This window comes from Phodopus roborovskii, unplaced genomic scaffold (assembly GCF_943737965.1).
Source record: "Phodopus roborovskii unplaced genomic scaffold, PHOROB, whole genome shotgun sequence".
NCBI classification, from domain to species: domain Eukaryota; kingdom Metazoa; phylum Chordata; class Mammalia; order Rodentia; family Cricetidae; genus Phodopus; species Phodopus roborovskii.
In genome coordinates, this window is record NW_026126460.1 from 6000407 (window position 1) to 6018570 (window position 18164).

At 46.0% G+C, this 18164-nt stretch overlaps 2 protein-coding genes across 2 annotated transcripts in view; both read left to right on the top strand.

Annotated features, from left to right (window-relative positions):
• The window catches only part of LOC127226328 (aldehyde oxidase 4-like), a 47602-nt gene extending 45238 nt beyond the window's left edge, over nucleotides 1-2364 (top strand). The window contains 2 exon segments of the mRNA XM_051190252.1: nucleotides 979-1146; nucleotides 2126-2364. Coding sequence (XP_051046209.1) covers nucleotides 979-1146; nucleotides 2126-2179 — 222 coding nt within the window. The 3' untranslated portion in view covers nucleotides 2180-2364.
• An 11140-nt stretch (nucleotides 2365-13504) lies between these two features.
• The window catches only part of LOC127226530 (aldehyde oxidase 2), an 80906-nt gene continuing 76246 nt past the window's right edge, over nucleotides 13505-18164 (top strand). The window contains exons 1-3 of the mRNA XM_051190635.1: nucleotides 13505-13561; nucleotides 15870-15955; nucleotides 17510-17671. Coding sequence (XP_051046592.1) covers nucleotides 13505-13561; nucleotides 15870-15955; nucleotides 17510-17671 — 305 coding nt within the window. The remainder of the gene's footprint in view (nucleotides 13562-15869; nucleotides 15956-17509; nucleotides 17672-18164) is intronic.

Sequence of the window (18164 nt, forward strand, 5' to 3'; positions counted from 1 at the left end):
GTGGTGATGCTCATAGGCTCCAGAAACCTGCGTAAAGGCTTTGCTCTGAAACATGAGACACGAACCCATGAGGTGTGTGGAGATGTCTCTATGCATCCTGTTCCACTATCCGGGAGACTGGCGTTGTCTGCAAAGTGCAGCCGCTCACAGCTCCATTTCCCCCAGGCTCCACACCTGTCCAGTAGAACTGCTCCCCGCCGCAGCCTCTCCCATGCCCTTTCCAACCCAGGGTGGGGCTTTAGCGAGCGCACTCTGGCTCTTTGCTCTACACGTCCATGGTCACTGATTCTTGAGGTACTGACTCTATGCTTTCTGGAGCATGTAGCCCTTAACTAGCCGCCATCTCCAATCCAGGGCATCTGACACCCTCTTCTTGCCTCCACAGACATACTCATACATGTGGTATACACAGGCACACATACATATACGTAAATAAAGATAATCTTCTAAAACGCCCTGGTGAGTCATTGAATGCATGGCATCTCCACACTGTTCATTCAAACGCACCCAGCAGGTGCCAAGGAGCCCACATGAGCGCAGGCCACCGCTTCACTATCTACTATGGCCGTTCCATTTGAGTTCTGTGTTAAAGGTGAATAATCTGGGGGCCTGTGGTGTGGCTCAGTGGTAGAGCACTTGTCCAGCACACATGAGGCCCTCAGTTCTGCCTCCAACACGACAAAAGAAAACATTAACTAAAAGACAGGTACCCAAGAAGGCACTGAGGTCATGGCCTTCTGGCTCTACTCGGTGGGGAAACACGTGGCCTTAGCCTGCTTTCCTGTTGTCCTGGTACCTTTTCACCAGGTATTCCCATAAAACCCCACTCCCAAATTACTTTGGGGGAGGTCTAGTTTCAGCAATTCAGATGCATTCCTTCTGAGAAGTGACAAAGACAGAAAAGGAGGGAGTGTGTGTGTGTGCGTGTGTGTGTACACTAAAGCTTGCATTTCTAATTACCTTTTACACTTTTCTCAGGGATTGGGTGAGGCTGGCATGTTCTTGGGGTCCTCGGTTTTGTTTGCCATATACGACGCAGTGGCCGCTGCCCGCAAGGAGCGAGGGCTGAGTGACACCTTCCCCTTGAATAGCCCAGCAACACCGGAAGTGATTCGCATGAGTTGTACAGATCAGTTTACTGACATGGTAAGGGAGTCCATACTGTCATCACCCCATGTGTGGACTTTAATGTTCTGGATATAGATATGACAACCGTGGCGACTTTGCAGGTCATGTCTGTCTTCTTCGATGAAAATTCTCCTTTTGCCCCCACTCACCACTTCCTGCATGCCTCCAAACTTCTTCAAATGCTGACTTGTTTCTGACTCTAAAGAAAAAGCACACTAGGAGCAAAGGGACGTGGCAGACTGCCTCTTTAAATATTTCATCAAAATGTGCTTGGTGTGGCCTTTTGGTTACCTCATTTACAACATCTCTGGCCTGCTTGATTTACAGATTGCTAAGCAAACCAATAAGAGTAATGGAGATGAAATTATCAGGTTTCTAGGCACACCTTTCCATGCCTTACTACCATACACTATATAGGACACCATTCCATTTGCCAGCTGCAAAAATGACCCCCAGAACTGTCACAGAAAACATCTCTCTGCTACTGCCTCCTGCAGCCCAAGCAAGTCATGGGTATAAAATCTGCTAGCATGGTGTGCTCTGCAGACTACAATACCACACTTGGCTCTAGGTCATCCCAAACATAAGAAGTTTATCACGGTAAGAGCTTGGGTGTAGCACACTGGCAGAGCATATGCTTAGCATTCAAGAGGCCCTAGACTCCATCCCTTACACCAAAACAAAGATCCAGACATGGTAACATACACCTGTAATCCCAGCACTTTGGAAGCTGAGGCAGGAGGATCACAAATTCAAGGCCAACCTAAACTATGCAGAAATACCCTAGCTCAAAAATATAAGCACATGTGTGAGATGTGTATTGTGAAGATATGTCTGTGACTAAATGATTGAAATAAATGTGAAAATTATGTAACTTTGATAAAAAGAAAATTTGATATATCAACTTAGTTCTGTTTTCAGATGCCTTCAGATTGTAACATCTCTCATAGAATAACACTTTGTTAACAAGAATCTCCCATGTTTTGATCTTTTCTAGATCCCCAGAGATGACCCTTCAACATTCACACCTTGGTCCATCCGTGTGTCTTAATCTCAGGGACTTGAGGAAATGAACGAATACAAAACTGTTTCACTAGCCTCAAATCAGAGTAGCATTCAAGCTGACTGAATTTGCCAAGCATGATTTTACTAGGTTTAGCTATTCTCTGTGATTAGGGTTATTTCATGATTATATTTTAGGGTGCAAATTTTCACCAAATAGTGTAATAAAACTTAGACTTGAATTCTGGTTTAGTTTTCATTATCCTGGAAATCTGCATCACGGTGTTGTTTTTTGTTGTTGTTGTTTGGGTTTTGTTTTGTTTGTTTGTTTGTTTGTTTGTTTTTAATCTGATGATGTCCCATTAACCTGGGATAGTTTAGGAGGGTCTCCTCATTGTTTTGTTCCAAACAGGTATGCTTGAACCCCAACAAAACTGACCATCTCAAAACTCTCTAGATTGGAGTCTCCCAAATACAACACACTTAACCAACCCACTCTACAGTGCCCGCCACTTCCTGTAGTATAAACACCATCACAGGACAAACAGGGAGGCCTTGGGGAACCTGCACGTGCAGCTGGAGAGAGAGGCCCACTCTGGGCTCCTGGGACTGGCTGAGAGCTATGTCTGCACAAATCCCCACAATGCAGAGACTCTTGCCTCCTGCAGCTGCTCTGGTTTGAATACAGCTTGTTTCCAAAGGTGTGTGCTGGAAGCTTGGTCCCCAGGGTGGAAATGCCAACTGTGAGATGCAGAGCCTAGCAAGAAGTGATTGGTGAAGGGATGAATGCTTATAGGGAGGAATGCAGTAGTTCCCATGGGTCTGGCCCCTCCTCATTTCTTGCTTTCTCCCTGCCTATATGAGTCCTTGCACTTCAATTTCATGATGCCATCTACTTTGACAGAGAGGAGGTCCTCACCAGATGCGCAGTCATGTGATTTAGCCTCTAAAGTATGAGCCAAATAAAACTCTTTTATGAAGTGCCATGCCTCAAGTGTCTTGTTCTAACAACATGAAACAGATTGAAGGCACAATCAGAAGCTTCCAAATGACAACCCTCACCATCACGAACTATGTACAGGACAGAGCATCTTCCAAATGACAGCCCTACCACCGTGAACTATGTACAAGACAGAGCATCTTCCTCTCCTAGAAGACCACACTGAGTCAGGCACTGGTGGCACACGCCTTTAGTCCCAGCACTTGGGAGGCAGAGGCAGGTGGAGCTCTGTGAGTTTGAGGCCAGCCTGGTCTACAAAGCGAGAAACCCTGTCTCAATTAAAAAAAAGAAAAAAGAAAGAAAGGAAGGAAGAAAGAAATTGTTGCCACGAAACCCATAATTAACACAGTGAATCTGCTAATTATTTGTAAGTGGCATAATTGATGTCACCTCTATTTCTTATAATGATTACAATTTTTTCAATTGTTCCTTTATATATGTTATACTATTTTCTATGTAATACACATCATTTTAACTAGATGTAATATAGGTTACTGTTTCCCTCGTTCCTCTTATTTTTGTCTGTTGGTCTGAGCTGTGACTAATTCCATTTCTTCCCATGTCAATTTGGAATCTCGATTATATCATTAATTCTTCATTTCTGCTTACCTATGAGCAAATACATAGTCTCTGCATATGTTTGAAAACAAGCTACCAAATATTCCCACCACAAAAATCAAGTCTTTCCTGGCCTCCTGCCTATCCCTGTGTTTCCACCTCTGCTCCCAATAAGAAAATGCTTGAGGGCTTCCTGTAAGGAGTAGGTTTTTCCTCCCGCCACCTGGTCTGGTCCCGCCGTCACGCCAGCCCCAATTAACACACAGAGACTCTGTATTTGATATAATGCTGTTGGCCAGTTACTTGTTTCTTATCGGCTAGCTCTGTCTTAATTATTAACCCATTTCTAGGTATTTCCACGTGGTCTTACCAGCGAGAGGCGGCTGGAGGGTCTGCCTTCTCCAGACTCTCCATCTTGACTCCTCCTTCCTCTTTCCTCCTTGTCTCCTAGTCCCTCCTATCTTGCTTTCCTATTGGCCAACAGTGCTTTATTATTAACCAGTATGAGAAACATATGTACATAATGGCATCCCCCATCAGCTTCCTTTACTCCCTCACCACAGCAATCCCCGCCTCTTAAACTACACAGTTGTTTTTCTTCTATTCATCCATCTCTCTTACTACATGGCTATTGGTAGAATTGTATTACACATTTTTTTTTCGGAGACATGGAATATCTCCAGCTGTTCTGGAACTCCCTCTATGGACAAGGCTGACCTTGAACTCAGAGAGAGATACACCTGCCTCTGCTTCCCAAATGCTGAGATTATAGTGTGCACCACCACCAGCAGCATATCGGACATTCTTTAAAACCCTGCACTTAGACTTCCCTTCATTTTTTTCTTATTGAGGTTCATTTTGTTTGATTGCATGAGTGTGTGTGTGTGCACGCGTGCGCGCACACACACACACACACACACACACACACACACACACACCATAGAGTGGTCACTAGATGATGCTTGTATACCAGTACCTGTCTCCTGGCCTCTCAGCCCTAGAAGTGGAGCTTTACTGCCCCCTAGTGTTGGCAGTGATCTTGGCATCAAGACGAGGACTATTTCCTTCCTGAAAAACTTACCTTGCTGGGAATGTGGCACAATTATGACAGCGCTTTCCTAGTAGGCATAAAACCCTGGGTTCCATTCCTGCTGCATGAACTGAGCTGCATGGTGGCAAGCATCTGTAATCCTGGCCCTCAGGAGGGGAGGCAGGAGGATCAGGAGTTCAAAGTCATCCTCCAAACAGCGAGTTTGAAGCCAGCCTGGGATACATGAAAAGGGAGAGAGACAGAGAAGGGAGGGGTGAATTCTTGGAACCTTGTAAAACAGTTCTTTTGTCTTTGAGGTTAGAAGTGACATCAGGTCTTTCATCTCCAACCCAGCCTGGAAATTGAGAACATTCAAATCTCTGGCGTCAAATCACTCCTGCTCAGAGGAAATACTAAAACAACTACTGTTAGTATTCAGGCATCTGTACTGGCCTCCCCATTGGGATTCTGACAGGATTTCCCCTCAGCTGCAGCCACTAAGAGCACCACCTGTGCACATTCACCATGTTCCCCTTTAAAAGGGCTCTGCCCACCTCCCATCTCTCTCTCTCTGCTTCTCTGCCTCTCTCCCTCTGCTCTTCTCTTTCCTTCTGCTTTTCCTGTCTCCAGAGGTCAGTCTCCTCTCGCCCTCCCCCTTTTCCCATTCACTTTCTCCCAATAATAATAATAATAAAATTAATAATATTAATAGAAGGCCTTCCACCCAAGCTCTGTTGCATGGGCTTGTAGGAGATGAAAAGCCTAATGAGGTTTTGGTCATGTCTTGGGAGGCATGGTTGGGGACTGCGGGTGGAGCCCCTCCCCCTTCACCTCTTAGAGGTTTCACGTGGCCAGAGTCACCTCAGCCTGTAACTCTCATTTAATCAGTGCCCCTCGATGATGTGATCTCTCCTTTTCCTTTTGTTAATTCACTGTCCGAGGCTGCTTGCTAGTGCAGTTAATATCTATAAAATGTGACACTGTGAGGGGGAAACAGGAAAAGGACCAAGGAGAAACAGGGAGTGGTGACTTGTCAATTCTAGGTGGTGGCAAGTTCGACTCCACTCCAGGAGAGCAGAGCCTGCCTGGTGTGAGGGTGCAGGAATCTGATTGTTCCATCTCACTTCAGTCCCTGGATTTATTCAGCTAGTTAGGATTCTATTCCAAGCCCCAGCTAGGAAGACATCTGTCCCTTCCCTCCTCTCTGGGAGCTCTCCATCAGAGAGATTAAGCAGCAGCCAGCTGGCAGCCAAGCATGTCCCCCCATTTTATACAGAGCATCTGAGTTAGGTTAGCATAGATTTGCAGGAGACAGAAGTACACATGGAACAAAAGGCTGAGGTATGAGAGGCCAAGGTGTCAGAGCAAGGGAGTGAAAGGGGGCAAGAAATTTCATGGTCTCAGCTCAAGGGAGGGGAGTCCATGTCTTACTGACCACAACGAAGACGGAGTAAATCTGACTGTAACTGGGAACCCAAGTTGTCACCTGGATCTCATCTGACCTCTGGTTGCCTCCTAGGTTTAATGAGCTCCTTGGAGGTGGGGCCAAGAACACATGGAAACTCTGAGAGGACTGAGAAAGTTCACTCAGCGTGGGAGACAATTATAGAGGAACCAGGGGGAGAACTAATTCCTGGTGGGGTCTTGCCTCGTGGCCCTATGTGAAGGCAGCATGGACCCAGGCCAGTCGGTCTGGTCTGCATTTCCCCTTACATTGTGGAGCAGTCAGTCACTCCAGAAACCAAGTTAAAAAAATAAATAAAAATAAAAACCTGTATGGAGCATCCACCCAGTTAGGAAAGCACCCAGTTGGGACCCTTAGGATCCTGCATTTGGATGCCTGAGCCTTTCTACACTGCTTTGCTCTCTTCCTTGAAACATAAATAGAGGTCTCCCTGGCTCCAAGAGAGGGTGGTGGTGATGGAAAGAAGGGGGAGTTGTGTCACCCCGGTAAAGAAGAAAAGGAGTTAAATAGTGCAGTTTACATCCTACTCCATGATCATCAGACACAGACACATGGAAGAAGCCATGTCCTGCCTTCTATCCCTAAGGGAGAGAGCCTGGGAGAAGCAGGTTTGGGGCCCAGGAGAGCAGGATACCAAAGCCAAGGGGTTTCCAGGTGAGGAGCATGGCAGAAAGATGAAGCCTAGAAACTAAATTCCCCAGAAGAATCATGGCTGAAGAGTAGCCTCTCTGGGTGTGAGGGACCAGAGGAGCTGTGCTGAGTGGCAGGTGGTCAGCTGTCCTGTCCTCAGCTGAGTGTGTTTGAGCCTCCTTTGTAGTTACTCTGTGAATACACAATGGAAAAGCAAGGTTTTCATTTAAGAGCTCTTAGTTTCATTGACAAAGAATTTTACAACAAATTTCATGGGCCAGTGAGATGGCTCAACTGGTGAAGGCGCTTGCCACTTAGGCTAGTGACCTGAGTTTGATACCCAGGACCCATATGATAGGAGAGAACTGGCTCCTGCAAGTTGCCCTTTGACCTACACACACACACACACACACACAATTTTAACAACAGATTCAAAAGGAAGTTTGAAAAACATTTTATTATCATTTGAGGCAAAAACATGAGGGAAAGAACACTGAATATCCTGGCAGTGGTTGGGGAGATGAAGAAGAAGAAGAAGAAGAAGAAGAAGAAGAAGAAGAAGAAGAAGAAGAGGAGGAGGAGGAGGAGGAGGAGGAGGAGAAGGAGGAAGAAGAAAGAGGAAGAAGAAAGAGGATGAAAGAAAGAAAGGAAGGAAGGAAGGAAGGAAGGAAGGAAGGAAGGAAGAAAGAAAGAAAGAAAGAAAGAAAGAAAGAAAGAAAGAATGGCTTTTGTTGGGTTAGCATCTGCAAGCAGCTCCTGTCACCTGGAAAGGTTGAACCAGAGAGGGCCTCCAGGAATAGAAAGAAAGCCAAGAGTGCCAGGGCAAGTGTGTTTAAGATTTTGGCTAGTACTCAAAGTAGACATAGAAAGGGGGAACATTAAAGTTACACTTTTATTAGAAGTTTATAGATTCTCTGTCAGGCTTAGCAATGAAGATCTGCAAGTGACAAATAAAATCACCTTGAAAACATGGATCGACTCATAGCAATGCCCATTTAATTTTTCTAATAAGTCAGTTCACTGGGCTCCAGCTCATTTATTGAAATACCTTATGAGGCACTAGCCACAAGAAGCAAAGCAAAGACACAAAAGCAAGGTGATCCTGATCCAAATCTGTCCCACCCACCCCGCAGCACAACAGAAGCCCTGTTGAAGCAAATGGAGGAAACCTCCCAGCCTCAAAGATCTTCCAGCTCCTCATACCCAGACTCGGGGGCAAGAAGGGGTCCGTCCAACCTGTGGTACTCCTGACCTAGTCACACTGATCTCGAACTTTCTCTCCATGCCCCAAGGACCAAGGTTTTCTCCAGATCCAAGGTTTATGAGGTGCCGATATGTTAGCATTTCCACAGCTTCCCACAGACTCAACAGCCACCTGCTTCAGCAGAGGTAGAAATTCAAACAGAGAGAAGAAAGGAAGGGACCTCATGGTCATAAAGATTGAGAACAAAGGGTCTTGGCCAAGGGCATTTAATGATCTACCAAGATCTCAAGGTTCTAAACATGTATACATTAAGTCTGTCTGTCTGTGTCCCATCTCTGGGTTTTACTTTCCACTTCTGTTTTGGTTTTGTTAAGGGCCATCTTGGGGATTAAACCCAGAGCCTCAAGTATGTTAGGCAGCAACTCTACCACTGACCTACATTCCTAGTCCTTTATTTGGATTTTAAAGAGTTCAAAACACAAGAAAGCCAGTACTTTTCTATTCATATCAGCAAGAAAGATATATTATTCCCCACACACCCAAGTGGAAGATTAATTTCTTTATTGGTTGACAGGGTGTGTTAGTCAGCTTTCTGTTACTATGACAAAGGGCTGAAGAAAAACAACCATGAGGAGGTCAAATTTACCTTGACTCAGTTTCCAATGTTTCAATCATTTGTCCTAGTTGCTACCAGGCTGGTGAGGCAGGGCATCATGGGAGGGAAACATGGTACAGAAAGCTGCTCACCTCATGGTAGCCAGGAAGCTGAGAACACAAAAGTAAGAAGGATTGTGATAGAAGCAGGAGAGGAGAATATATGGGAGAGAAAGGAAGGGAAGAGGAAGAGAGAAAGACTAGCGATAAGATAAAGATGTACACATTAGTCATGGCTCCAGCGACCTACTTTCTCCAACCAAGTCACACCTTCTGATAATGTAGCTATTTAAACTACCATTTAGCTATGAATTCATCAATGGGTTAACCCTTTCAGGAAGCTATTACAAGTGTTTTTTTCCTGCCGGTCTTGGCCCACTACCACGCCAGCCCCCAATAACACACAGAGACTCTGTATTAGATATAATTCTGTTGGCCAGGTACTAATTTCTTATCTGCTAGCTCTGTCTTAAGTATTAACCCATTTCTATTAATCTAAGTATTTCCACGTGGTCTCATCTTACCGGAGAGTGGGGCCAGCATCTGCTCTCTCCAGTCTCTACATGCTGACTCCTCCCTACTACTTCCTCGAATCATCCTTGTCTCCTAGTCCCGCCTATCTTGCTTTCCTATTGCCAACAGTGCTTTATTCATTAACCAATAAAGGAAACATATTTACAGAATGACATCTCCCATCAGGAAGCTAGTGTCCTTATGATCTAATCCCCTCAATAATGCTGTCATAGAGGGGAACCAATACTTAAGCACATGAGCTGTGGGGGACATGTCACAGTCAAACTATAACATAGGGTCCTTTTTTATAGCACACATTCAAATACCTGGGTCAATGGAGATGTTTCACTCACCAAATAGAATAATCCATTTAAAAGTTAGGAAGTTTAGGTCTAGAATATAACAGAGAGAGAGAGAGAGAGAGAGAGAGAGAGAGAGAGAGAGTCTTCCTTTAGAGAATTACAGGACACATTGCTGGAGATACAGCATTCTTTTGTTATAAGACATAGAGAAGTCAAACTCAAACTGACTTGAAGATTTCCCCATTGCTGGCTAGTTTCCACAGTGCCAAAGAGTGCTATGCAGGCCCTTGGGCAGAGGAAGTCATTAATGGTATTAGCCATCGGTGAATTTTAAGCACTGCAATACTGACCTGCCAGGCAAGATGTGCCCATGAGTGTAATAGTGGCATGAAGGGTGGTTATTGGGGTAACCAACTGCTTTCTCATTTGATCTGAGGCATGTTGTACAGGAGGGAATTCATGTCTGGTACTGTAAGTAAACCTGGTCAAAAAACCATGACTCCAGATGTCATAGGCCCTAGGAGGAAACCTACTACTATTACTTTACTAAATTGATATATTATCAAACTGCCGTCTGAATATTTGTGTTTGTGCTCACAGATTAGCACTGTCTTTCTGTTAGACAGCAGTTAATGCAGAGACTATTAACTGGCCAAAGTGCTGAAAATAACGTGATGTTTGAGTGTTGAGCCCTAAATGAAACATCTATGAAACCCCTCCCACAAGGCCCAGGGAACATCTCAGAAAAGGAAGTAGAATGCTATGAAAGGCTGTGTTCTGACCATGACTCGGGCATTACACTCATGAACTCACAACCGTAATGGTCACATACCCGCACAAGATCTACATAAGATCAAGCCAACAAGACCGCTCAATATTCCAATACCTCTAATTGGACTCAGTGGATTATGAAATTTTAAAATTTAAGGACATAAAAGTGGGACAGGTGGTATTGAGGGGAGTAGAGAGGGAAGTTGGAATAGAGATGATCAGGATACATTGTGTACATGTACAAAATTGTCAAAGAATAAGAGATTTAAAGATTTAAAAAAAAAAAAGTACGCAAAACAAGTGGTTGCTTTATCCCATTGTCTTGAGCTCTTTGCTCATTCTAAAATGGACAGTTTCCAAACTGAGCGACCAAGCACTGTTAGGGGCTTGTGGCAGAGGTGCAGGCCTCACTGGGTGGGTCCCCTGGCTACAGCAGTGCCATTTCCCCTAATCTGTTTACATCCCAAGAGTTCATGCAAGCAAAAGTTTTCTTTGCTTGAAAAGCTCCTCCCTGAAGACTTTAGGTCGATTTTCAATTTCCCAGAAATTAATACATTTGTTTACCTGACCCAGAGTGCTTTCATATCGCCCGAATCTAACACCTTAATCCAACTTTAGCACACAAAGCTATTTTCTCCTCTGAATGTCTGTCCTTGGACGGCTTCTCACAATGAATATTTTTGGAGCACCTTGATAGTGTGCTTATGTCACAGGCAGCTTAGGAGCTCCCGTGCGTGCATTCATTCGTGGCAATCCTGAGTTCTTTGCAGATACAAATTGCCCAGACCGGAAAGGGAGAGCAAGGGACAGGACAGCCCTCGAACCCTTAAAGCAACCCCTGCGCTCTTTCCCCTTAAAGGAAAATGGCCATAGGAAGCCTGTGTCTCCTCAGCTCCTCCTCCCCAGGGTGCCTCCTCCATTCTCAGTCCTCAGGGGTCCATTCCCATTCACCTTTTGGGCATTCTGTCTCTTCCTCAGGAAGCCCCCTCTGGTCTGGTAGCAAACAGACGGGAGAGTGGGGAGCAACCGAGTAGAAGCAGGAGAAATCTGTAATCATTGCAGATGTGGGGAAACCTTCTCCAGTCATCTAAGACTTACTTCATAGGCCCTGGGGACCCTGTGGAGAACTGAACGTGACATCCCTGCCTTCCTGGAGCTTACATTGTTGTGGGAAAAGCAAAAAGAAACGGTACACGATAACCATGTTGAGAAGCAATGACAAAGTCGGTGTAGTAGGCCACACCTTTAATCCCAGCACTCTGGAGAGAGAGGCAAGCCTGTCTCTGTGAGTTTGGGGCCAGTCTGGTCTCCATAGGGAATTCCAGGACAGCAGGGAATAAGCAGTGAGGCTTTGTTAAGAAAAGGAGGAGAAAAAAAGAGGAACATCAGCAGCGGCGGGAACAAAGAATGTTGTCCACATCCGTGAAACAAAACAAGTTGGCAGAAGATGCATAGAGACAAGGGTGCTTCTAGGTGATCAGAAAATGCTCGGTCCCAAGTAACAAGGAGATAAGGAGATACAGGCCTTGCCACACCCTAAGAGAGAAGTTGAGCCAAAGTGAACGAGGTACACCAAAGTCCTGGCCAGAAAAAGAGTTTGGCATACTCCCCACGCAGGAAAAAAAGCCATCATGGCAAAGAACATGAATGAGGGACAGTAGGTAAAGAGATGAGCGAGGACGGACCATAGGCTTCCCATGGCAGCACATGGAGTTTTAATAAATGTAACGGGAAGCCATTGGAAGAGCCTAAGCAGGGAAATGCCATCTTTAAGCAGAAAAGGGGTGCTGAGTGCTTGAGCTGGCTTGGGAGGACTCTCCCCCAAGAACAAGAGCATCTGAGTCCAGAAACAGAAGCAGGCTGGGGCGGCGGGGGAGGGTGGGTGCTTAGCACACTTACTGAGTTTGGATCTTCTATCCCAGGCCTTGGAGAGCTATCCATGACCAAACGGCCAGCCTGGAGGCCCTAATTCACAGAGATCTCCAACTTCCCTTCCCAAAATCTTAATCCAATTTGTTCAGCAGTTTCTTAATACATGTGACTCAGCCTCAAATACACACACCCATGTGTCTATGTAAACTAAGGAGCTTAAAGAGCTGGCCTTTAAAATTGTCAAGAGCTGTAAGATCTGACAGCCACATTCAATTGGGTGTGTTTTCTGGAATGACTCAGTGACAGGAGGAAGCCACTTGTGAATAGACTGAGAAGGAGGAAGTTCTCAGTTAGCCAGGTCCAGGGGATTTGGGTGCTTCTGGCCTGAAGCCATGTCACACAGAGAACATTCATCTTAGCAGTAAGGTTTTACTCTAATGATGGCTCTGGGGCTCATGACCTCATGAAGGATGTTCTAGAAAAAAGAAGACTCATCAGCTCTCCCAAAACCAGACCATGGAAGCAGCTACTTGCTTCACCCACACATATCAAGTCTAGAGCATCACTTTAGTTAACAAATGAAAATAGCCTGATTTTACAGGTGGATACGTAGCTTGAGGGCTTTTGTGTAAGCATGGTATCTTCTCATTGCCGGCTGTCCATACACTTAGTGTTGTCTCAAACCAGGACACTTGGCTTAGTTCCCAGGTACTTCTGAGACACGAAGTGCCAACCTTGTCTCCACTGGACTCAGTACATCTCCAACCGATTATGCTTTTCCATCAGAGTGATCTTGAGTAGATAGAAACAGGAAGGGTAGAGAGAAACAGGGAAGGCGTAGAGGGTCCAAGTGGGTGTGACACCCCACACCTTCCCCTCAACTAGCGCAGACTGAATCATCTGTATGTTTTCCTATGAGGCAGCCTTTACTCAAAAAGAATGAGAAAGAGAAACAAGCTGGGCAAAGCGGGGCGTGGGGGTCTTGGGAAGCCTACAGCTAACTTTGAGGTGCTAGGCTGAGGCATTTGCAGAGTGGGTTTCAGTTTAGAAGGTTGTGTGTAGATGTTGCAGGATGCTCTCAGATTTCAGAGAAAGCAAGAGGAGGTATAGGCTGTATTCCAAGCCAGCTTCAAAGCCACGATTGGTGGGAGGTGAGGCATGGATTAGAAGAGGCCACACAGGGCTCTGGACTTTAAAAAGCCACGAAGCAAAAATTCCCCACCCACAGCTATCCTTGCTGGGGTTCCAGGCTACCTGCTTCCACTCAGGAGAAATTCTAGTTGCTTCCCCCTCGATCCTTTCTGCTCAGTTCTGTAGCTGGTATCGGAAAGTATTCCCGCCTAGAGCCAGGAGGCCAAACTTATTCACCAGAGCCATGCCTTGCCCATCCCAGAGCTCAGATGAGCTGGTGTTCTTTGTGAACGGGAGGAAGGTAAGTGGTGGGTAGAGTTAGCCCTGTGACTTGCAGCGGGGGGGGGGGGGGGACCCTGTCTCCAGGGGGGGGGCGCTCTGAGGAATCTGGACTGAGGCTCCCAGTCTGAGACAAGAAGCCCAGGTTCAGGAACCCATCCTGACTTGCCTTTTCTGCGCTCAGTCAACACTTGGGTCCTGGCAATGGAGAGATGGGATAACCTTGGACTCTGCACAGCCTTGGTGCTGTCAGTCAACCCACACCCGCACTGCACTGCACTTTATCATATAACCTGATGCAAATAACTTCACCTCCCTGAGCTCTGAGTCCTCCTGTGGTATCGTGGTATCTTCTTCCCCAGCAGTGGCAAAAAAAAAAAAAAAAAAAAAAAAAAAGATGCCAAGGAAGCTGCTCCTGTCAGTGGTTCAGGGGCAGTTCACCCTGTAACACCATTCGCGATTCAAACTCCACACGTGTTTGAATGTAAATGGATCCGTCTTTGTTTTTCTATTTATCAAATCTATGGCAGTGGTTCTCAACCTTCCTAAAGCTGTGACCCTTTAATACAGTTTCTCATGTTGTGGTGACTCGAACCATAAAATTATTTTGTTGCTACTTCATAACTATAACTTTGCTACATGCATCATAATGCAAGTATCTGTCTGTGTTTTCCAATAGTCTTAGGCGACCCCTGTGAGAGGGTCATTAGACAACCACCCCACCCAAACCCCCCCCCAAGGGGTCATGGCCCACAGGTTGAGAACTGTTGCTCTATGGCGCCCCCACTATATAGGAGGGTTGAAATGTAAGAGCAATCAGCCTGGAGGCCCCCCTTTTCCTGGGTTTCAGGCTGTTCTGGGGGAAAATATGAACAAGGACAGAGCCTCTCAGTTGCTACTCCCTGAGAGCCTCCTCCCTGGCCTCACCGCCCCCTCACACAGGACAATGGCTACTTTGAGAGTGCCCAGGTCCTACTCGTCATTAGCTCCCTTCTGCCCTCCAGGAACGCACAGCTTTTATGGAGTCTCACCACCTCCCTCCAAGAGCTTTTCCAACCTACAAACCTAACCAGGACTCAGCCATGTCTGCCCCACCTCAGGAACACTGACCAGAGGAAGCAGCCTGAGACCTGGAGGGCTCCTCGTTGTCCTGCACACATTCCCTCCTGAATGTAGCATCCTCAGGCAGCTACTGCCACACCCTTCTACAGACATCACTCATGAGCTGAGTTATAAATGGTTTTTCCATTTGGAGACCCAAAGGCCAGAGGGGATTCCTTCCTCTGTCAGCCCCAGCTCGAATTAAAAGCCCATAGTGACATGGCTATAGTCAGAACAGAGAATAAGTTTCCAGATGGAGGGGAGAGGGGAGGGAAGGGACGGGGCAGAAAAGTCTGCGTGGTGGGAGTCTGTGAATAGTTTGTATAGGGGCAAGGCTGTTTTTAAAGGGCCTGGGGTGAGAGGGAGGGCCACAGAGGAGAGGTTTGGTTGTTGTTCCATTGATGAGGCACCTCCCCCAGCCCCAGGGAATGAGTGGATGGTTCTCACCTTAGAAATATCCTACAGATTTCTATTCTTTGAGTTATGCAAAAGTGAGTGTCTGCCTTCTGAGGGGAAAGTAAGACACTAGTGTTAGCCCAGTGAACCTTCTTTTCCTGTCCTTTGACAGCCTACTCTCCTGTCACACAGCAGAGTGGCAAGAGGTGTTCACATGACATCCCAAGGCAAAAGCAAAGTGACTTTTGTTATGAACACCCCACTTTCCAAAGGAAAAGATGGGAGACGTCTAATGTCCCACTAGAGCCACGCTACATCTTGAGCAAGGTATCAAGGCTCACCAGCAGATGACTCAATGTTAGGGGACCAGCAGTCCCCAGAGCCTCTCCTATAACAATAACTCCCCAATGACTTTCTGTGGCAAACTCCAGACCCCTGAGGTCATCAATGTTTCCTACAGCTGCCCCAGAGATGGCAGAAATGTTCCATACAGCTTTCCTGCCTGTGGGATCTGCTCTGAACAAACACAACCCAAGTTTAAAACCCTTCCAAAGACTCAGTCGGGAGGTTCCACGAGGCTGGACGGCAGAGCAAATGTAGAAAACGCAGAGGTATCATCACACCACAGTGGCTCCTGGCTTCTGCCCCCACAGAAAAGCATGTTGCTACACTGGCCATGTAAGGCTCCTGCCCTGTAAATGGACACTGTTTGCTCTCAGAGAAAGTCTGGGCTGTGACACCCCACCTCCTACATCAAACAGATCAAGCAGGCCACCACAGACATCCTACTGAGTCATCAATCAATCCCATAATCTCTTCTGTTTCCAACGCAGGTGACAGAGAAGAATGTGGACCCGGAAGTCACTCTGCTGGCTTTCCTGAGAAAGAACTGGATCCTTTTGGTCAAAGTCTCAGCCATGTCTATGCATGCCTTACAGAACTTAATAACTTAAGCCTCTGTGGCTGTGAGAGGTAATCACGCTCCAGCCAGCCCTCTGCTTTTGGCAGTGGCTTGAAGAATATCAGGTTAACATTGCTTATGTGTGATTGAATAGCATGAAATAGAAGCTAAGGGGTTTATTTCAGCCCTGCTGCAGGGGTGTTATATAATAGAGACTCAGGTTGCCTGTGACCTGCCCTTAACGAAACCAAATTCTCAAATCTAGGGACTGACTATGGCAAGGGTAAAGACTCCTTTACTTTATATCTATTTTCTTATACCAGATTTCCCCCATCATCTTATATCCTGGATCACAGATCTTCATAATGAAAAATGCATTTTAATCAGTAAACCTGATGGATTGCTCAGGGAAGCCAAAATATAAATAATGAAACTAAATGATGGGAATAACATATTGATGAAACTGGCCTCTGAACAAGTTTTGTTTGGTTTCTAATTAGCTGTAAATATTTGGAAAATGAGGACATTTTGTGTTTTAGCCAATCAAGACTTTGTTGAACAAATGGGGAGGTGGCCAGCCCTTCACACAGAGGTTGTGCTTGGAGCTGGCTGAGGACTATCCACGGTCCCATCTCCAAAATGAGGTTCAAAAATCTCAGTTTGTCTCCCAGGCTCCTCTTCATTTACATAACCCTCTGACCTGCATTTGAAGTTATGAACCAATGACCCCGTTAGGAAAAAAAGACAACAACAAAAAGCAGAGAGTAGCAAGGAATGGATGAGTTTAATGTCTCGTGGATATTTTAATCACAGCTGATGGAATAACTTTGTGGAAACACAGTTAGCAGGGAGAGTAAGTATAGAGACAGAGCCAAGGCAGAGCCCAGCTTTGAGAATGGTTGGAGAGAGTTAGAGTAGAAGAGTATTCAGGGCCGAGCCTGAAGGCAAGGATAGGAACAAGACCTAGAGAGCCATCACCCACGTTCAGATGCAATGCAGCCAGAGGAAGGCTGGATACCAATGCCTTTACCTACTACAGGACAAAACTGCAGTGCATTGTTATTAAAGATAGTTCTTCTCTGGGCTGAAGAGATGGCTCAGTGGTTAAAAGCACTGGCTGCTCTTCCAGAGGTCCTCAGTTCAAGTCCCAGGTCCTCAGTTCAAGTCCCAGCAGCCACAGGGTGGCTCACAGCCTTCTGTAATGAGATCTGGCGCCCTCTTCTGGTCTGCAGGGATACATGCAGAACACTGTATACATAACATATAAACAAATTTAAAAAAAAAATAGTTCTTCTCCCCTGGTTACATGATTGGAGCCAGAAGAAGACATAAGAAAGAAGACATAAGAATACCTTATAATGAAATAGGGTTTGTCAAAGGAGTTTCACCTTAAACCCCACAAGATGCTTATAGTGAGCCTGCCATGGGGATGCAGGTATTGCTTCTTCCTCTCCACGAAGTAAAACAAGACAGAATGGGCTAGTATGTCCAGGGACACACTCTAATCAAATGGTTTCTCAGACTATGAATGTATCTCACCCCATGAAACCTTTCACACTAGTGACACCTTAGGGAGGCAGGCATCTCAGAGACAAAACGTCCACTTTGCAACTTTTTCTTGACTTCTCCCTCTCCAGTACGCCTCACAGGAACCAAGTATGCCTGTGGGACTGGAGGCTGTGGGGCTTGCACTGTGATGGTGTCTAAGCACGACCCGGTGTCCAAGAAGACAAGGTAGCTACCCGAGGTCCAGTAACCAGAAGAGAAGTCTGCCTCGATCTGGCTTCTATTCTACCATATAACTAAAAAGCACCAGATCCTCCTGTCTCCCCTTCTTAGATTCCACAGATCTAATCCCCACAAATGCTTTGCACCCTCTGCTCTGATAATGTGTAAGCTAATCACCCTATGCCTATCACTTGTGGGGGACCAAGGCCCATCTGTGTACTCCTGCTTGGTTCTTAAGAACAAAGGCAAGCCAATAGTTCATTTTCTACTTGAGGAAGTTAAGGTAATGTGTTCAAGGCTATAGAACCAATAGCCTGTTGATCAACACCTTGAACCCATATTTTCTGGCCTAGAAGCTAATGCTCTCTTTGTTCTTGAACTGGACCAACCTTACAGAGCAAGAGCCTGAGCCATGACCTCACTCTTTAAGAGTCAGATTCTAGTGCTTGGGCTCCATCCACCCCATTGGTCCATACCAAGACTGCTCCAGAACACAGAT